This window comes from Typopeltis vanoorti, chromosome 24 (genome assembly GCF_054136105.1).
Source record: "Typopeltis vanoorti isolate ZY-2024b chromosome 24, IOZ_Tvanoo_1.0, whole genome shotgun sequence".
Lineage (NCBI taxonomy): Eukaryota > Metazoa > Arthropoda > Arachnida > Uropygi > Thelyphonidae > Typopeltis > Typopeltis vanoorti.
In genome coordinates, this window is record NC_143572.1 from 51,671,786 (window position 1) to 51,694,624 (window position 22,839).

General features: G+C 36.2%; 1 protein-coding gene across 6 annotated transcripts in view; it reads right to left on the reverse strand.

Annotated features, from left to right (window-relative positions):
- The window catches only part of LOC150093191 (U2 snRNP-associated SURP motif-containing protein), a 467,947-nt gene that overhangs the window by 399,138 nt on the left and 45,970 nt on the right, over positions 1–22,839 (reverse strand). For 5 of the 6 annotated variants that reach the window (XM_090413354.1, XM_090413351.1, XM_090413352.1 and 2 more), the window contains one exon: positions 7,654–7,795. In XM_090413354.1, the coding sequence (XP_090269480.1) occupies positions 7,654–7,795 (142 nt within the window). The remainder of the gene's footprint in view (positions 1–7,653; positions 7,796–22,839) is intronic. The other variant, XM_090413350.1, reaches the window with a different exon arrangement.

Here is a 22,839-nt window from a genome sequence, read left to right on the forward strand (position 1 = left end):
ACCAACCATGTATGGCTCACATCACTTTATGTCAGTCACAAGCTAGGATAAATAAACTGGCAAGGTTTAGCAATGCATCCATTTAAAAATATCTTTCTACGAAAACCAAAGCTGCAACAACATTTCACCAAAATGAAAGTGACCTCTAGAAAGGAGATAAGATGTTGGAAACCTCCTCATGAAGAGAAGCCAAGAAACTGAGATATACAACAATGATGCAGAAGAAAAAGAAAATGAATTTTATGATATGCTGCAAAAAAGCAATGGATGAACCAAATCCAAGCAATATCATTATAGTAATGGAAAACCTAATGCCAAAATAGAAAGTGACTATACAAGAAAAGAAATTATTTCCCATATCTTTTCTTCCCATAATGGGAAGAGAAGGTATGGGAAATATAAATGTAAATGGAGAGATGCTTTTAGACTTCTGTATAATGAATGAACTAATAATAGAAGGACTGATCGATGTTTAAATACAAAAACGGGTGTCACCAGATGGGGAAAAAAAAAATTAAATAGATCATACAGGGTGTAACAATTCAATTCCCAGAATGGCCGCGTAGTGTTGCCCGTGTGGCGATTTGGCTGGAGTCACATGAGTAATCGTCTTTATTTTAACTAATGCGTGCGTAAACCTCAAGCCGATAGAGTCATTTGCTAGTTGGCTATTACAAAAACAATAGAGATCTGCATGTAAACTTTGGTGTAAAAATGTGTGATCAAAATTTGGAGCAGTGTGTTAACATCAAATTTTGTGTGAAGATCGGCAAAACTGCTACTGAAACGTTGGAGTTGTTGAAAGTAGCATATGGTGTGGATGCTCTGAAAAAGTCAAGTGTTTTTGAGTGGCATAAGAGACTCAAAGGTGGATGAGAAGATGTGAATGACGACCCTCAGAAGTGGGCCGGCAAAAACAAAAATGACAGACACAAATGTGAACAGAGTGCGAGATTTGGTATGGTCTGACAGACGATTAAATTCCCAGATGATTAAATCGTCTGACAGACAATTAAATATGCAATTAATGACTGATGAATTGCAAATGAATTGATCGCAAATGATGAAAATGTGCAAATGATGCTAATTTTGACTGAAGAATGGTATACGAAAGATTTCTGTGAAGTTTATGCCACGGATCTTGACAAACGAACAGAAGCAGCAGTGGATTCAAGTTGCAACTGATCTTCCTGAAAATAAGCACGTTTCCGAGAGTAATTACAGGTGATGAAACCTGGTGCTTCCAATACGATCCTAAAATAAAATGCCAGAGCATGCAGTGGAAAACCCCCCGAGTTCGCCACATCCACAAAAAGCATGCATGTCAGGTTCGCAGTTCAAACCATGCTGGTGTGGTTTGAACTGCGATTACAAGGGGATGATTCTGTTCAGAGAAAACGACCTGAATGGATCATCCATCACAGCAATGTGCCAAGCCATAGTGCGTTCATCGTGAAAGAGTTTCTGGCCAAAAAACCGATTACCGAATTAGGTCATCCTGCTTATTCACCTTACATAGCTCCCTGTGATTTCTGGCTGTTTCCAAAATTAAAGACTGCGCTAAAAGGATGAAGATTTTTTTGACATCGCTTATATCCAGCAAAATGTGATAAAGGAACTCGAGTATTCCAGAAAAAGAGTTCCAGGTCTGTTTCCAAAAATGTGAACACTGTCTAAACTAGTGTATAAATGCACAAGGGGACTACTTCGAAGGCGATAATAGCAACTAATGTATAGTTCCGACCATGGTTTTTTTACAAGTGCACTCTGGGAATTAAACTGTCACACCTTGTAGAATGATACAATGAAAATGGAGATGGCCCATTCTGCATGTGAAAATAATGAAAGGAGAAGATGTCCATAAGAACATTTTTCTTACCGATGGGAAAAGTAAAAATCAAACTGATGACCATAAAAGAAATGAAAAATAAAATATACAATAGATAAATGGAACCTAAAAATGTGAAAAAGAAGTGGGCAGTGGAGGTTAAAAATAGACTTGAGGTTCATACACAGACTGGACAAAAGGAACATGAGCCCAAGCATACCTGAAGAGATATGGACAGACATTAAAACAGTATAACATGAAAGTGCAGAAACAGTACTAGGAAAAAATAAAAAGAAAAGCAGGGAATGGTATCCACATATACTCCAAAACTGAAGAAAGAAAAGAAATAAAGAAAAAAATTAATACAAGAAGAAAATAATATCATACTACAAAATTAATATAAAAAGATATATAAAGAACTTAAGAAAAGGGCAAGATAAAAAAGAATATATAGAAAATTTAAAGATGCCATAATGCAATGCACATATCCTTGTAGACATGTATAATGTTCCACATTATGGGAAAGGCCACTACCTAGAAGTGTTACCAAGGTTGAAGTAATATGAAAGTCATATTTCCATACACAAGACATCAAAAGGTGTCACACCTTATATACTAAAATATTCTGGATTAGAGATAGATGGTGAGTGTTTTCACTTGGTTATACTTATAAGTTAAAGATACTAAGAAATTATATTCTTGGTTTCATCCTTCATCCAAGTATAACCAAACAGTTTGTAGGTGAAGTCACTTCACATTTGCAAAGGCAATTAATGTGAAGTTATCAGCCTCTATATACAAGTAGCCCAGTCATGAAGTGACTTCAAATGCAAACTTTGTTTGCTTACACTTGAATTAAGGATGAAACCAAGTATATAATTTCTTAGCATCTTTAAAACTTATAGTATAACCAAGTGTAAAATCTTTCAACATTATCTATAATCCAGAATATTTTAGTAATAAGGTGTGACATCTTTTGATAACTTGTATATGGAAATATGACCTCTGCATTACTCCAACCTTGGTAACAGTTCTGGGCCTGGCTCCCACTGATGAGACCAATAATAAAGGTTGAAAGTGATGTGGGTAGTGGACCTTCCCATAATGCATAGCATTATGCATGTCCATAAGGATATGGTCAATTGCATTATGGGATACTAAGGCTACTGATGTGAAGTTATCAGCCTCTACTGAACAAACCATTTGTTAAATTCCTCCACAATCATTAACAGCACTCCCAATCCCCTCCTCTTTTCACCTTCCTATTCTTTGGGAGATTATATAGCCTTTCATTTATATTCCCAACATCACATCCTCCTCCTCAGACAACCAAGTTTCACTTATACCAATTATCACTGGGCATACTGATGTAATCAACGCAACAATCCTGTGTCTTTGAGGCCATTCTACCAGCACCAACATTCTCTATTCTAGTTGCTATATCACTCCTCTCTCTCTCTCTCTCTTCAATCTGATCACTCCCGTTTATCTAATCCTGACTGACCGCCATCCATACCGCTCATCGTTGCCTTAGTGCATTCCATTACCTTGTGTTGCCACAACCAGATCTTCAACCTCATATCCATCTTCCTCCTGTTGTACAACCAGTTTAGATGTGGCTTTGGCAGCACAAGGTGATGGAAGGCAAAGGCGAGGATGAGATAGATATGACTGGTAGTCAGAGTTAGGATTAGGTAAACGGGAGTGGTACCCTTTGATTCCTAGCTTCTTGATTCTGTGCATTCTCAGCAAACAATAGCCTTTTTAAATGCTCAACACTAAACCAATTCAAATGCAATTCATCAACTTTAAACCATTCCAACTTTCCTTCAAATTCACTCTGCAGATTCACCAATTGAACCCCCTTTGCCTCGCACAACTCAGCCATCTTGTTATTCACGATCTCTGCTCTCACTAATGACTTTTCCAACATTATTATCCTTTACCTCTCACAACAACTTCCTGATACTGTGCTCTGCAAGTATCAGTTATTTGTTTCAATGTTCCACCAGGAAAGCATGTTTTGTGTACTTTATTAGTCATCACACATCTGATCAAGTCTCCATACAAAGATATACGCTTATCCTTTGACTCTTTCTCGTAATGCTAACTTCCCCTTCTCCCCCCCCTTTTTCATTCACATTAGCCAATCTTTTCTTTTAAGTGTTCAATCTCATATTCCAGATGTTTCATGTCACTTTTCATTTTCATCAACTCTTGCCAAGCTCTTCTACTAGTCCTGACCCTAACTCCCATTTCTAAATGCTCTAACCTATCAATGCTCATTTCACACACATTAATGCTTTCCTTCTTTTCATTCACTCTAACAGTCCACAAATCTTTCAAATTTTTCAGTGTATACATGAAGCAATTTTCGCAACACATCCAGTGGGAAAATTGGATGCCATTATTTTACACATCTCTTTGTGTTTTTTTAAATATAATACAATAATATCATTATATGACTATGGATCAAATGTAATGAAACAGCCACATGTAAACAGAATTTTTATTACATTTAGCTGCTCCAGGTCCATTCATTCAGAGAATTATGATTCTTATCGGGGGGGGGGGGTTCATTTGTTAAACAAAAGTTACTAACAGTTGCCCACAGACTTTTATGCTATTGCTGAAGGTATTATTTTTTTATGTTTACTTTTCAATTTTGATAACTTTATAAGATGAAAATTATTTATAATTTTAATATTTTTACTTTGGTTTCAAAATGAAAATAAATCAATCTAAAGTTTAGAAACACTTTAAGAAATGTAAAAATGAGGAAGCAACTCACTGCAATTATTGTCCAAAGCAAATTACATGTAAGGGATTGAACATTAATGGACTGATGAGTCATTTAGAATGTATGCAAGAATCACATTTTAAAAGAAGTGCTGAAGAAAATATGGAACCTTCAAGGAGCTCACAATTAAGGCTGATCAGTCAATTTTAAACTTTTGTAAAACAAGCAAGTTAAGCGAGATTGTCTGCCAAAGATGGAATAACAATTCGGACAATTGTGAATAGTTTTTTTTATATCAAATCAATTTCAAAGCAGAATTACATATTACTAAAGAACCAGTCAGATATCTTAAAATTAGCTTTAGACGTCTATGAACATAAAAAAAAGAGCAAATCTCAAAAATTAAAGCATTAATAGAATTGGATTACTGTTTTAGCCTACTTTGGATAAGTAGATCAGAAATGAAGGGCTTTTCTCCCCAGTTTATCTGGTGTTTTTTCTCCCGCAAGCAGGCAAACTGGCCTTGAGAACATAACGCTTCTACAGGCATAGGGCCAACCATCTTATCCTTGTATAACGGTTGCAGTTATAAGGAAGAAATCTCGACATCGCAAAAGGTAAAAGAGGGAAAGATTAAAAAAGAAAGAAAGATCAGTATTGAAAATAAATGGTATTTCACAGATAATGAAAAATTTTTTAATTTAGGTTTACTTTGTATATCCATAAATGTTTATCAATCGATATTCAAAATATTGTGGACTGATGGATGTGAGAATTTGGAATAATTTTGGGAGAAAAAAAAAAAAAACATTTTATGGCTATAACAACAGATGGAGTGGGGATAATACAAACGCTCAGTTGAAAATTTACTCTGCCTTAATAGTTAGTAGTTATTGAAACATTTCATAAAAATACAATAAATAATAAACAACATATATACTTAAAAAATAACTTTCACGAATGAATTGTTTATTCCCAGGAATTCCTGGGACTTGGAAAAAAATGTCTGGAGTCCTGGGAACAGAAAAATAACCCAGACTCAGAACCCCCCACTGTCATTAATCAACTTAACTGCCCTCTTCTGTACTAAGTATTTTTAGGGAGCTCTTGGGAGCAGCACCCCAAATGTGAGAGCAATATTTGATAGTTGAAATTTGTGATTTGTATAAGGTTAATAGCTGTTCAAATATAAAGTAACACTTTGAAGAAAAAGGAGAAATCCTAATTTTTTTGGATAATAATCAGACAATGGCTATAAATTTTTTTGGATAATAATCAGACAATGGCTATAATGTTTGCCATAAGATGCTTGATGTTATAGTAATTCAAAGGAAAGAAATCCCATATTGTCTAAAGATTTGATTATTGTCAAAAGTAATATGGAAGCAAATTATTATTTTTTGTGGGAAATAAGGTACGAAGTTTACTGGCATTGAAATTGACAAGGTTTTCTGAACCTCTCTGAAGAATGGTTTGGATATAAGAATTGAGAGTAGCAGAGGTTGATACTCTCTAAGTTGTGATTCCTGTAGTGCAAGGTTTGTCAAATAAAGAATGCAACGTGCTGTCATCAGCAAAACTGTAAAAGGTTGGCAGTCAAGTGAAGTAGTTGTGTCCAGTCAGAAGGCTGGCAACTCAGTTGCAAAAGTCATGGGACAAACCAAATGAGGAAAGTTTATTTAATAGGCCTTTGATCCAGACTTAGTTGAAAATTCTGGAGATTAAGTGCAATGACTTGAGATTTGGCAAACTTTTACATGGTATCTGCTTGTATACGTCATCCAATAATAGGTGACATATGTAAGTAGATATTTATTAATTGCACAGTCTAATTCAAGAACACAGCTGTCAAGTAGCTGTTTACCAAGATCAGCTATGTATGCATTTCAGGGGAAGTATAAAGCTAGGAGATCAGCTTTTTCTGTGGATGATGAAACAATGGAGCCATTTTGAAAGCAACAAGTGTGGGAAATATGTTGGGCAAAAGTAACAACCAACTGCTTTAGTTGTTACTTTAGAAACCAGTAGACCTGACTGCCATTTTGACATGATGTAACAGTTTCCTGCTTCTGGTTTTGAAATCAATTTTGGATATGTTGATAGTTTTCTTGCAGTTGTTTCAGGCTTTGGTATAAGTAGTAAAGGTCAGAGTTCACAGTGGTTGGTGGTATTGGGAGAACAACAGAGACAGCAAATGAATTTGGCTGGGTAGGACAGAGAGAGAGATTTTCGGTCAAAGATGATTTAAAGTCAAGCAATTCTAGATGAAATACTCTCTGGTATGAAAATCAGAGTGAATATATGCATAGACACCATATGGTTGAAAGGAATCAGAGTGTGTAATTGGGAAAGGTGACATGAGTAGTGTTTGAGGATACTGAAATTTAGATTTATGCCAGGTAAAAATATGTGGGGATATTTGAAGTCTGGAGATGGTAGTGAATGCCACTGCGGTTGCAACTGAGACCATGTCAGCCTGGTTGGCCAAGTAGGTTAACATACCTGCTCTCCGACTAACACACTGCAAGTTCAAATGCAGCTGTGTGCATGGATGTTTGCGAATGTCTTTAGGGTGGGAGACGAATTTCATCTTCTGGTGTGAGATCACCACCCTGCTTATTGCAGATCTGAAGTGGGTTGAAAAAGTTCCATGTTTGGACTCTATAGCATGGTTTTGCAGACTATGTGAAAAATAAAATAAAAATACAAAAATAAGTAAAAAACTAAAAATTGATTTAAAATAGAAATAAAAATTTCTTAGCCCATCCAGAGTACTAAATGTACTATAGGTTTGCAGATAACATTTCATGAGCAGAAGAAACATTAAAAAAAAAAAAAAAAAGTATATTTGTGAAGTGGATATGGAAGGCTCAGTGTGTGTGGGGGGGGGGATTGTTAAGTGAGTCGATTTACCAAACAAGAATACACAAAAGGAATATGAAACTTACCCAAATGTTGGGTGGCAGTGGCAGAATGAAGACCACATAAAGCCAACGTTCAACTACTACTGCCAAGTAATAGTTTGTGCGGTATAATATCACAATAAAATAAATGCATTAAACATTAAGGGGAAAAAAAAACTTACCACCAGCACCTGCATTTATTACAGTGCCCCTTACAAAAAGCTTGCCATGTTTAGTTGGTTCATCAAAAGATGCTAAGAATTCTTCATATACTTCAGCTGCAGCCTTTTCTTCCTCCTGTAATTTCAAAAATCGAAAAGTTTGCTATAGTGAATTAAGAAAAAAAAAAATGATCTCATATTAGATTTCCAGAAAGCAACAGAAATAGTAATAAATAAAATCTTAATTCAAAAAAGAATACAAAGAACTATAGATAAAATGATAACATGAATCAAGTACAAATGTCAACAATAATGGGAGATACAGTAATCTACCACTTATTCAACCTTTAAAATGACCCTTCAATTAACTGATCAATTTTCAGAATGACAAAACTACTTTCCCAATGTGGTCGGATAAATGGTAGATTTTGTATATTACTGTATAAAAAATAAGAGGAATAAAAGAGTATGAAATTATAAAACTGAAACTCCATAATTAACATTATTTTGAATTGTTACATTAGCTTAAATTATGTCACTTACTTGAAATCTTTATAATAAATTAAATATGTGCAACTTTTGTCATTAAAATTTAAAAAAAAAAACCTAAAAACTTCTGCACTCAGTCAACTTTGTAATGCTTACCTCCAATTAGAAAGAGGGAAGAGAAACAACTTAGCCTGCATTGTCAGCTTAAGGGTAGGGGATTGGCAAATCTGACATGACAATACAGGTTAGCTGTTCATCATGTTCCTTCTCTTTGTAAAAGGAGGTGACCAATTATAAAGTTGAGTGAGTGCATAAGTCGTCGTCATCATCATCAAATTCCTGACATGTACCCTCAAGGAGTGTACAGGATATGATAATTCTCGTAGACAGGCTTATACACTGGTTATGCATTATTAAATCACTTAAGGCAAAGGCATTGAACAATGTAGATACGAATATAAATTAAATTACACTTTAATAAATATTTCCGATATTTCGGCAATGTCACATTGCCATCTTCAAAAAGGAACTTACAAAAAAAAGACACGTGCACATAGGCACTACAACACAGTAACTGAGAATGAAGCTATTGTTCTCCTAAAAGTCCTGATGGTGTCCTCTAGTGGGCTAAGTAGGTGTTCTTGGCCTCCCAAATTTGGGGCAGTCGCATACAACCAAATTTGTTGAGGTTTGGAGAGTTTCTTAGGGCTGAGGCTGATTCCATAAATAGTCTTTCGAATTTGTATTTGCTACGGTGTATTACTGTAGCTTTCTTCCAAGTTTGGCCAAAGTAAGACAGTTTACAACTGCAAAGGACCTGGTATACACCAGGTAGGTCTAGGGGAAGTGGTTGGTCTTTAGTGGAGAGGATAAGGGATGCCAATTTTCTGTAAGCCTTGTAACAGGAGGTCAGGTCATGTTTTTTTAAGATTTTGGTAATTTTTTTCGGATGTAGGGAATGGTGATGGATTTAGAGTAATCCTTGTTGTGGAGGGGGGGGGGGGGGGGGCTGTGGTTTGTAGGTTTTAATATTTTTTGGATTTTTGGGGGGTGGCCATTGGCTGAGAAAGTGTTGAGGATGTGATTTAGTTCAGTGTTTAGGGCCATGTCATTAGAACAGATTAGTTTAGCCCTGTTGTATAGTGTTTTCACCACTCCATATTGTTGCGCGTGTGTGTGTGGGGGGGGAATTGTTGGTGAATGTATTTGCCTGTATGGGTAGGTTTTCTATAAACTGAGAAAACCAAGGTTCCATCAGGCTGGTGGGTGACTAGTATGTGTCTAGGAAAGGGAGGCTGTTGTTTTCCTCTTTTTCCAGGGTGAACTTGATTCTGGGGTGTTGGGTGTTTAAGTGTGTTAAGAAGAAGAGGAGGAGTGCTTCAGAGCCATGTGGCCAAATAGCGAACACATCATCAATGTAGCGAAGCCATATGGTTAGTTTTTGTGGGGCAGAGGCCAAGGCTTTTTCATCAAAAGTCTCCATAAACAAATTGGCCAAGGGTGGGGAGAGTGGTGAACCCATGGCTGTCCCCTCTATTTGTTTGTAGAATTTTCCCTGCCAAACGAAATGGCCTGAGTTCATTGTGAACTGAAATAAGGCTGAGATATCGGGAGAAAATTTAGCTTGGATTAGCTCTAAAGTTTCCTTGAATGGAATATTTGTGAATAAGGAGGAGACGTCAAAGCTGACCATCATGTCAGTATGTTGGAGTGTAAGGTTTTCTATGCTGGCTTTGAAGTGGGCTGAGTTTTTTATGTGTGATGGTGTGTTGCCAGTATAGTGTGTGAGCTCTTTGGCCAAATGTTTAGCTAATTTGTATGTGGGGGAATCAATGCCATCCACTATGGGATGTAATGGCACATTTTCTTTATGTATTTTTGGAAGTCTGTAAATACGGGGGGGGGGGGGGGGGGTAGAGTAAAACGGCTTTAATCTGTTGGTAACTTCTACAGGCCAAGAAGTGACTTTCTTAAGGAGCCTGTGAAGTTTTCTAATTTGTGATTTGGTGGGATTGTATTCGATAGGGAAGTAAGTAGCTCAATCTAATAGAAGAACATTAAGCTTACCTCTGTAGTCCTTTTGGTAAAGTACTACAGTTGCATTTCCCTTATCTGCTTTGGTGATAACTCATTCTTTATTATTCCCATTTCCTGCAGAGCTTTGTATTCTTTGTTGGATATGTTGGTTTTTATGATAGTACTACATGAAAATTTTACATCATTACTCACTTATTATCCACAATTTTCCTCCAAATCAGTCAGTTACCTGTCAAGACTCCAACATTATTAGATCTTATATTTCTATCTTCTTAGACACTTTTTACCATATCATTCCACCTACATCTTGGTCTTTTCCCTGCTAACCTGGCAGAGAACACCTCTTTTGCTAATATCTCTTTTCTCCCATTGTTTAAATGACAATACCACATGAGATTAGCTCTGCTAATGCACCTTTTCTTGGCACCTCTTCACCAGGAAGCTGACAATGTCAAGTACTTTCCTAATATTTTCATTTTTAATATGATATTGCCATTAATGCTATCTGCTCATGCCCCTAATCTTTCTCAGGACTTTCATATCTGCAGTCTCTAGTCTTTTGTCAAGTGTTTTATTTCTAACCCAGATGTAAGATCCATAAATTAAAACTGGCTTAAACACTGACTTGTATACAGCTAATTTAGTGTTTTACTAATTTCTCTCTTATTCCATATAAATTTATTCAGTTGACTTCCTACCAAACCAGCTTTGTTGATTCTGTTGTCTATTTCCATATTTAATTTACCATCTTCACTCAAAATTGTGCCTAAGTAGCTGAAATGTTTTACTCATTCTATAGGTTCTCCATTCATAATACAGTTGATATTTTCAATGCCTCTATTTTCATTGTCTTGTTATTGCCGACCTTCATACCATATCTATTACAACAGTTATTCAATTTTGTAAGCGAATCTTGCAGACGTAGCAGATTTATTTAGAAGTATAACATCATCAGCATAAAGCAAAGAACTGAGATTAACATCTCCAATTTTGATATCAAGTTTAATACCACTTTCGTTTATATTGTGATCCATACAAATAATGAATAACAGAAGGGATAATGAACATCCATGTGTGACACCTGATTTAACATTAAACCATCTTCCTGTACTTCCTCCAATTCTAACTGCTGACTTACAACTCAAATAAAGACTAAGTATTGCTTGATATAATGCTACATTGATACCATATAACTGTAGCATTTTGAATAGCTTCTCTCTTGGCACTTTTTCATATGCCTTTTCTAGATCTACAAAACTTAAATACAGATCTTTGTTATATTCCCATGATTTCTCAACTATTTGTCGTAAAGTGAAAATCTGATCCTGACAGCCTTTCTTTGGCATGAATCCAGCTTGCTCTTCACCAAGCTTCTCTTCCACAATCCTTCTCAACCATTTCTCAAGTACACCTGCATATATCTTACCAGGAACGCTGAGTAGAGAAATATCTCTGTAATACTCACATTCAGTTTTATTTTCCTTTTTATATATGGGTACTATGAGGGGTCTACTCCAATCCACGGAATTCATCCCTCTGTCCAGGCCTTCTGAAGTATGCAGTGCAGCCACTGTGAGACTTTTCTATCTCTATACGTGAGCATTTCTGGCTGAATATCATCTACTCTTGTTGCTTTTCCACATATCAGGCTTTTGATGGCTTTTTTCCACTTCAAGTATGGATATGTATTCCTGACTGCATGCCTGTTTAGTGTTTTTTACCACTGTGCTATCACTGCTTGTTTCATTTAGCAATTTTTCGAAGTAATTACTCCATACTTCAAGGATATCTTTTTCTCCAGCACTCTTTCCTCCATTTCTGAGCTTCTTCAATAGCCTCCAGAACATTTTCTATGTTCTTACCAAAGTCTTCCCATGACTTTTGTTTAGCTTTCTTACATGTCTCTGTAATCTTTAAGAGCACAAGCTGACTTATTTGCCAGAAACTTTTGATATGCTTTCTTCTTTTCCTTCACTGCCTCTTTAACTTCCTTTGTCCACCATGGAGTTCTGATTTTTCTATCCTTGCAGACAATCTCACCACATGCCTCTCTGGCTGAATCAATCGGTGTTTTTTTCAGGGCTTGCCAAGTGAATCTCCAAGGTTTGGTTCCTGTTCTCAAACTCTTCCATTTTTTCTTCAATAATCTTTGTGTATTTTAGTCTCCAGATAACATCTGAGACCTGCGCAATTTTTATTCGCTTTAAAACATTCTTACATGTTCTTCTTTTCAATATGAAATTCAATTTTATCCTGCTCAAGACTAAATGGTAATCACTACCCATTTCAAATCCTCTGTACACTCTGGTGTCCCTGCACCAGGGAGAAAACATCACTATCAACAATAACATAGTCAATGAGACTTTTCTTATTCCTTACCTCTTCTCTCCATGTGAATTTGTGCATATTTTTTTTTATGTTGGAACATTGTGTTAGTAATAACTAGTTCATGTCCTGAGCTGAAATCCAACAGGTATTTGCCATTATTATTAGCTTTGCTCTTTTCTCCAAATTTTCCCAAAATATTTTTGTATGTCTGACAATCATTTCCTGTATTGCTATTTAGATTCTCAACAAGGACCAACTTTTCCTTTTTCACTGTGTCAGTTGCTTTCTCTAAAGCCTCAAAAAATTCCTCAACTTCTACCTTAATAGAACCTTCTGTGGGACCATAGGCACAAATAAGTCTCATTGTCCAGTTCCCCATTCTGATATTTGCCCACATCACTCTACTTGAGACTGCCTGCCGTTCAAGGAGATTAGCCTCGTATTTTGTGTTGAATACTATGGTTACTCCTTTTCCTTGATTGTCATTGCCTGAATATAACATTTTGTATTTATTGCTCAGAAAGAGTTAATAAGTTTTAAGGTTCATTTTGATTTCAATTGATCACAACATATTTCCAGATTGTCCGGTTTATAATTTTATTGAAATTTCATTTGATTCGTTTATATTTTCAATTTTTTTTTTAAATGGTGGCCATGTTAAGAATATCTGCTTTAGGTATTCTATTTGCTCTTTTTCCCCCATTTTGTATTCTACATTTAGGCTCTAGCGTTAATCCACAAGTCTGATTTGTGTATGTGTATATGCTTCATTTATATATGCAGTAGAATATGCATGTCCAAAATAAATCAAACTTGATTGAAGTTTTTTCTCCCATGGAAAATCAAACACAAAAAGTTTACAAAAAATTATAAATTTCTGACTTTGAAGTCCAAAAAAAGTGGCGGAGGGAGGTGACAATTAACAATTTAAAATTTTTATGAGATATACTCTTGATAGATGACTTATAAAGAAAAATTGTTCCCATTCTGCTATTTTCATCTCTTCAGCTTAGCCAGACTTTTGAAAATGAAGAAAACCATGTGTTTTTTTTTTTTGTTGTTGTTGTTGTTGCATTCTTTCAGCATATTTATTACATCCACTTATAAAGACAATTGTTTCAGGACTTCCTGAGCAACAATAAAATAAGCGAATTAATGTTGAGAAATTTTACATCACCAGTACTGATGCAAAAATAGAATAAGCATTTAAAAAAATACAATGGTAAACTTTAAGTACAGTAACTCAGGTATGTAGGCAATGTAATTTCATATATGTGGGTGTCCTCCTACAATGAGTCTTCGGACTCCTTGGAGGTGTCAGGAATAATAATAATAATAATATATCATTTCATATATGTAATTTCATATTTGATTTCCATCCATGAAAAGTTATTAGTAAATCTATAATAATACATTTGTACTGTGAATGGGCTGAGAATTTTTTTTATCAAATTTATATTTTGTTTGTAATTTTTTTATTTATTTTTATATAGTCTGGAGCCTCTGCTCTAGAGACCAAACATGGAACTTTTTCAAGCCACTTCAGACCTCCAAAATAGCAGGTGCACTGTAGACATGCTTATTTAACAGAAAGAAGACCAACAGAAACTCCAAACTCCATTATCACAATCCAATAACGCACTGAATGCTGTCTCAACATGCAGTTTGATGAGTCACAGACACTCATGTTCAAACTTGTCTGTATTTGCACCAAGTTCTGCAGCCTTAGCCTCCATAATTCTTACAAGCCAACGACATTTTGGAATTTTATATAATTCCTGTTCATATTCTACTATTCTTCTCTTTCCTTGATTAAATTATTACCATATCTAATTCTGAAACCAGACTGAGGCCATATAAACCTTCCATGACTGTACTATTTTATCATTTTAGGCAGCATAATGCCATTCTTAGTTGAAAATGAAGTGAAAAAAAAAATTACAGATTAAAATTATATTTCCTCTGATTAGATGCTCAACATTTTATGTACCTATATAGAAATATTATTATTTTTTTTTTTCCTTTTAAGCATTCCTTTATTTTTTGCTCTCCCATTTGCTACTGTCACATGACACACTACTCATGATCCTAAAAAAAATCTTGATAGGTGGATGTACTTAATACACTGAAAGATGAAACCAAAAATTTCAGTGCTCTTGATTTTCAAATATGCTGTCTAGGCTGAAGGGATGAAATAACAGAATGGGATACAATTTTTCTTTATAGCTACCTATCAAGGGCATAAACATTTTCAAATTTTTATTTGGTTCCAACATAACTTTTTGGTGATTCAAAGTCAGCCATTTTTCATTTTTGAAACTGAATGCCCTCTGTGTGAGAAATGTTCTCACACAGATTCCTCCTCTCACATGCTCCTCTGTTCTTTTTCTCTTCGCCTTTGTAATACTGGCATGCAAACAAATCTAATAAGTATAAAGTCACTGCAGTTAAATTAAATAACAAATCTCCCTCAAAACATCTTATAAAAAAAATTATTACACATTCACTACCAACATAAACAATGAATCACTTGCAGATATTCTATTTTTGATTACACACAAAATTTCTGCTACAACCACCTATCTTAACTGTCCAAACAACATCTTGTATGATTGCTTCCATGACAACAATGGTACTTCTACTTTTGTGCGATCCAACATTCTTGCCAGTGGAAAATCTAATCTTCGATCTCCCCTTTTTGACTTTCTGTAGCTAAGATAAGATTTAAATGCCTCGTTATATCTCATTTATTTACTGTCTCTGCAGTCACAGAATTTGAATTTTATGACACCAGTCTTCTTATCTTGGAGACTCATTTCACACAATCCAATTTCCCTAACAGCAAGCCATCTTATCTCAATGACTTTAATGTCCAGAACACTAAGTGGCTGCTTTTTTCCGTTTCAACTAATCAAGCTGGAAGATAAGTATTTTTGCTAAGGGAAATAATTTAAAACACATAATTCATCTCTTAACCAGAATCCCTGACAATCCTTTCCACTAACCCAACATTCTGGATCTTTTGTTAACCAGTTTCCCTTTCAGGTACTTTGTTGAGGTGACTGCTCCACTTGGCAATTCGGATCACAATCTCACCCAAGTTTCAGTTCTAGAATGTCCTTCTTCCCCATCTCCCAGCAACTTCATGTACTTTAGCACTACATGTAAAAGTGAAAAGGTCTCCAAGATTTTAGTCCTCTTTTCCATGTTGGACTGTTTTCATTCACAGAATCGCGATACTTAATGTGATCTTGTTGCAGAAATAAATGGTTAGTGTATCCGCTCTATAGCAAAAAGGCTGCGTGTTTGAATCCTGCTGTGGGCATAGATGTTTGTGATTGTCCTTGGAAATACTAGTGGTGGTGGTAGATGGCGTTGGTGTAGTTTCGGTCAGTTGGTGGATCGAGTGGCGGGGGGCAGAGTTGTGGAGCAGTGGTCTCCAATGACTCTTTGGACTCCCAGGAGGTGTCTAATAATGATAATAATATTACATGTTGTAATGAAGGTTTCATTCCTCACTCTGTTCAAAATTTCCATCTTACATACAAGCCATTGGCTTCCAAAAATATGAGAGAACAGTCCAAAAAAAAGAAACAGCTTATTGTAAGCAATGCTCAGTAAAGCTCACGACACCTGCAAGTCCATCATTAAGAGGAATGAGTCTAACTCTGAAAGGACTTAATGTAGAAACCATGCCATCCATGCCATTGGGTCACTCACAAAAGCTGTTAGGTGCAACTTTTATCCATCTGTTTACACTTCTCCTCATCATTATCAAATTCCTGCCATATACCCTCAAGGGGTGTACAGGATATGATAGTACTACATGAAAAATTCACATCATTACTAACTTCCTATCTACAATTTTCCTCTAAATCAGTCTTTTACTTGTCAAGACTCCAATATTATCAGATCTTATATTTCTGTCGTCTAAGGCACAATCTATTTATATCTTGGTCTTCCTCTGGGTCGTTTTCCTGCCAACCTGGCAGAGAACACTTGCTTTGCCAATCTTTCCTCGCTCATTCTGTTTAAATGACTATACTACCTGAGATTAACTCTGCTAACGCATTCCTGGATGCTGACAATGTCTAGTTGTTTCCTAATATCCTCGTTTTTAATATGATATTGCCAATGATGCCATCTGTTCATGCCTGTAATCTTTCTCAGGACTCTCATATCTGTGATCTCTAGTTTTTGGTCAAGTGTTTTACTTCTGACCCAGCTCTCAGATCCATAAGTTAAAACTGGTTTGAACGTTGTCTTGTATACAGCTAATTTAGTGTTCTGATTAATTTCTCTCTTATTCCATATGAGTTTATTCAATTGACATCCTACTATACCAGCTTTACTGATTCTGTAGTCTATTTCTATATTTAATTTACCATCTTCACTAAATACCGTGCTAAGTAGGTGAAACGTTTTACTTGTTCGACAGGTTCGCCATTCACAATGCAGTTGACATTTTCAACGATTCTGCCTATTTTCATTGTTTTTGTCTTTTTATTGCTGACCTTCATACCATATCTATTACAACGGTTATTCAATTTAGTCAAGGAATCTTGCAGACTCATAGCGAATTTATTGATAAGTATAACATCATCTGCATAAAGCAGAGAGCTGACATTAACATCTCCAATTTTGATATCATGTTTAATACCACTTTCCTTCATAATGTGATCCATATAGATAATGAATAACAGACGGGATGATGCACATCCTTGTCTCATGCCAGATTTAACATTAAACCATCTTCCTGTACTTCCTTCAATTCTAACTGCTGACTTACAACTCAAATAAAGACTAAGTATTGCTTGATATAATGCCCCATTGACACCATATAACTGCAGCGTATTGAATAGCTTCTCTCTTGGCACCTTGTCATATGCCTTTTACAAATCGACAAAACTTAAATACAGATCTTTGTTTTATTCCCATGCTTTCTCGACTATTTGTTGTAAAGTGAAGATCTGATCCTGACAGCCTCTATTTGGCCTGAATCCAGCTTGTTCTTCACCAAGCTTTTCTTCCACAATTCTTCTCAACCGTTTCTCAAGTATACTTGCATATATCTTACCAGGAACACTCAGTAGGGAAATACCTCTGTAATTCTCACATTCAGTTTTATTTCCCTTTTTATATATGGGTACTATGAGAGCTCTACTCCAATCATCGGGAATTCGTCCCTCTGTCCAGGCTTTCTGAATTATGCGGTGCAGCCACTCCAAGACTTCTATACCACCATACCTCAGCATTTCTAGTCGAATATCATCTACTCCTGCTGCCTTTCCACATTTTAAGCCTTTGATGGTTTTTCTACTTCGAGTATGGATATGTAATCCTGTTGAGTGTTTTTTACCACTATGCTATCACTGCTTGTTTCATTTAGCAGTTTTTCGAAGTAATTACTCCATACTTCAAGGATATCTTTTTCTCCTGTTTTCATGTCAACTTTATCATCTCTAACTCCATTTACAGTCCTCTTTCCCCCATTTCTAAGCTTCTTCAACAACCTCCAAAATATTTTGCCACCTTCTTGATATTTATTTTTTATTTTCTTGCCAAAGTCCTCCCATGACTTTTGTTTAGCTAGTTTTACACAGTGTTTAGCATTCTTGCATTTGTCTCTATATTCTCTAAGAGCACAAGCTGACGTATTTGACAGGAACTTTTGGTATGCTTTCTTCTTTTCCTTCACTGCCTCTTTAACTTCCTGTGTCCACCATGGAGTTCTGATTTTTTTATCCTTACAGATAACCTCACCACATGCCTCTATGGCAGAATCAATCAAGGTTTTCTTCAAGGCTTGCCACTGAATCTCTAAAGTTTGGTTCCAGTTCTCAAACTCTTTCATTTTTTCTTCAATAATATTTGTGTATTTTAGTCTACAGTTCACATCAGAGAGCTGCTCAACTTTTATTTGCTTTAAAACTTTCTTACATGTTATTCTTTTCAATATGAAATTCAATTTTATCCTGCTCAAGACTAAATAGTAATCACTACCCATTTCAAATCCTCTGTACACTCTGGTGTCCTGCACCAGGGAGAAAACATCACTATCAACAATAACATAGTCAATGAGACTTTTCTTATTTCTAGCCTCTTCTCTCCATGTGAATTTGTGCATATTTTTTATGTTGGAACATTGTGTTAGTAATAACCAGTTTTATGTCCTGAGCAGAAATCCAACAGGGATTTGCCATTATTATTAGCTTTGCTCTTTTCTCAAATTTTCCCAAAATAGTTTTGTATGTTTGACAATCATTTCCTGTACTGCTATTTAGATCCCCAACAAGGACCAACTTTTTCTTAAATTAAGGGGATATTAATTCCCACATAGTTTTAAAACCGAATAAGAAACTCAACTTTTTCTTTTTCTGAAAGCATACCCCAACTCCATATCACCAGAGTTAAAGATCGGTACTATCAACCGAACTCAACCGAATAAGAAACTCAAGATCACAACTTAACCAACTTTTTCTTTTTCACTGTGTCAGTTGCTTTCTCTAAAGCCTCAAAAAATTCCTCAACTTAGTAGTAGAATCTTCTGTGGGACCATAGGCACAAATAAGTCTCATTGTCCGGTTCCCCATTCTGATATTTGCCCACATCACTGTACTTGAGACTGCCTGCCATTCAAGGTGATTAGCCTCGTATTTAGTGCTGAATACTATGGCTACTTCTTCTTTTCCTTGATTGCCATTTCCTGAATATAACATTTTGTATTTACTGCTCAGAAAGATCTCACCAGTTTTTGTCTTTTTTGTTTCAGTCACCCCTATTATGTTGATCTGGTACTTATCTAATTCTTCAGCTAGTTACATTTCTTTGCCATTCAGGTTTCTTATTTTGATAGTACCGATCTTTAACTCTGGTGATATGGAGTTGGGGTATGCTTTCAGATTTGTTCCAGTAGCTGACTTTTCATTGTTCGCCCTGGTTCCCTGGCGAAAACAACGGGGGTCTTGTTTAACCGGGCGAAGCCCCAGCTGGCATGAAATTTTGTTATGTTGTACCATCATTTTGTATTTTGGTTTAAGCCAATAAAAATACAATTTGATTGGCTAAATCCCAAATTGCCAGCCCATCCTCATTCATTCAGTATCCAGGTAGATACCTAACAATGTGCACCACGAGAAGGTGAGGATTGGACATTATGTCAGAAGCCCTGGTCTGTTCTCCACATTCATTTAAATGCTATGTGGAGGTCTCCTCTCAGTTATACAGCTTTGACCCTTAAGCACCTCTGCCAATTTGACATAAGGTTTAAATATGGTATGTAGCTGATATTTATTAAGCACTCTAAGATATCTTTTCAGATGTGCCTCGAATATGGAATGGTAACAGTTTTGCTGTAGTTTGGTGTGGTAGGCAGTGAAGGGGATTTCTGGAGAACATTTAGTATTTTTTCTATCCTATGGAGATTATAGCCATTGGCTAAGAAGGTGACATAAGTGAGTGAGTTCAGCAGTAACAGCATTGTCATTGGAACAAATAGCTCTAGCTCTGTGAGTTAGTGTTTTTAGGATACCACACTGTTGAGCTAGATGATGGTGTGACTGTACAAATATCTCCCTGTATGGGTTTTCTATAAACAGAAAAAGATAAGGAACCATATGGAAGCCATGTGATTAGTGTATCCAGGAAAGGTAGGCAGTCATTAACTTCCTGTTCCATTGTGAAATGGATTTCAAGGTATTGGCTATTTAAATGCACTAAAAATGTATCCAATGTGTCCGGATCATGTGGCCAAATAACAAACACATTATCAACATAGCATAGCCAAACCACTGGTTTGAGAGTGGCTGTATTCCTAGGTAGCTTTTCCAAGTGTTCTATGTAAAAATTGGCTAAAGGGGGAGATAGAGGTGAGCCCATTACTGTCCCATCTAGTTGTTTGTATATATCAATGTTTCCCAAACTGTATTCCGAGAGAAGTCCTCCTGGAATTTGTCATTTTAGTTTTCTAAGCCTTTTTCATGAATAAATATTTTATAGTGGAAATATTCTGAGAATAATATTCGTGAATATGTCGAAAAACTCAGTCCAGAATGCCTATTATCATTTGTGTATCGTTAATTTTCAAACTTCAAAACCTTCCAACATCTGGGAAAGGGAATACCGCTGTTTATAACCGGTCATAAAAATTGCCTGCAAGCAGATTATAACGATGGGCGGCGTATCCTCTGTTCTCAAAACTGAAAGAAATAACATCTATGTTGCAAATGTTAGTGACCAATCAGCAAGGAAGTATAAAGAAAATTTTACCACTAAAATTAAAGATCAGGGTAGTCTGTATCCGGTTCCCAAATCTAATAATACTGAATACTTTCTTCGCAAGTTCGTATTGTAGGGTGAAAGTTTCGAAACCGTAGTGCCGTGATTTTTTAAAAGTAATAGGCTTGCAGATTTAAATTTGCAAACTTTATTCTTCTGAGAGTTAGTGGGATCATGATCTATAATTTGGTATGTAGACTGGTCTCATAAAAGTATGTGCATTTTGCTTTCATATTCAACTAATTCATCACCGCAGTTGCATTAGCTTTGTCTGCATTAGTTATAACAATATAGTTATTACTGTATAACTCTTTTAAAGCACTGATTTCCTTTTGTGGGATATTGTTTTGGGGAGGCTTGAAATGGATTAAGATGTTGACGACATCCAAATGAGTGTTATTGGCTGTTGCTGGAGGCAGGTTGTATACTCCCCATTCAACAGAATGCAAAATAACCTAAACTAATCCCACTGTTATACCAAATTGTTGTTTTGCATACTGTGACAAACTATTTTTGTGCTCTGAAGATGCTGGATATACTACCAATGAAATATCAACAAATAAGTTAATACATATTAATTATTTTCTTATCATTTTGTGTTGTCATTGATACCGTGAAAATAAATTAATATTAATGTTATTATTATTATTATTATTATTATTGTTCTGGGCAACTCCAAGGAGTCGACAGACTCATCGAGGGAAGCCCTAACATCATGTCAAGAACAACTATTCGACATTCACACAGTATCTATCATACCTTTCCTTGAACTCATTCACGGTCGTAGCACCCACAACAGTGGTTATTATTATTATTATTATTGTTCCGGGCAACTCCAAGGAGTCGACAGACTCATCGAGAGAGGCCCTAACATCATGTCAAGAACAACTATTCGACATTCACACAGTATCCATCATACCTTTCCTTGAACTCATTCACGGTCGTAGCACCCACAACAGACTCTGGAAGCTTATTCCACTCATTCACCACTCTCCAAGTAAAAAACCTAGCTCTAACACCCTTGTCAACCATGCTCTTGCCCAGCTTCCATTCATGGCCCCTAGTCCTCCCAACACCAGTCATATTTTCAAAAATATCTTCTGGATCAATCTTATAGAAACCCTTCAGTAATTTGAATGTCACAATCATATCACCCCTCCTTCGCCTATCGACCAATTTCTGCAACCTACAAATCTTCAACCTATTCTCATAAAGTTCATTCCACAGACCTGCTATCATCTTGGTCACTCGTCTCTGGATCTCTCCACTTCCTCCCCATCACGAAGAAACCCTGGTGCCCATAACTGGGCACAGTAGTCCAGATGGGGTCTTATCAAGGCTCGATACAGAGGAACAACAACTTGTTTGTCTCTGCATGTTAAAGTATTTTTCAGAAGCCAAGTGATTTGGTGAGCTGTTTTAGTCACTTTTGCAATGTGCCCCCTAAACTTCAATTCCCTATCCACCAACACTCCCAAATCCCTGGCCTCATCAATCTCCTGGAGTATGGTTCCATCAATGCGATATACTGCTGGTATTCTTTTCACCCCAAAGTGCATAACCTTACACTTTGGCACATTAAATTGACATCCATTTTTCCTAGCCCAGTCCTCCAAACTATCCAAATCATCCTGTAAAATTTTGACATCCTGTGCACTCATAATTGCTCTACCTAACTTTGCATCATCAGCAAACAAGTGAACACTTCCTCTCAAATCCTTTCCTATATCATTGATGAACAAACTGAAAAGCAGTGGTCCAAGAACAGAGCCCTGTGACACTCCATTAGTCACAAGCCATCTTTTAGACTCCACTCCTGAATAAACCACTCTCTGGTATCTCTCCTTCAACCACCCTCCTATCCATCTCACCAACCCTATATCTATCCCCATCTGCTCCAGTTTACTGATTAGGGTTCTATGTGGTATTCTATCAAAAGCCTTGGCAAGGTCCAGTAGTATTACTGTAAACCCATTACCCCTATCCAGTTCAGCCGTCACTGTGTTATAAAACGTAAGCAAGTTACTGAGGCATGATCTACCCTTCACAAAACCATGTTGTCCCCCATACAATATC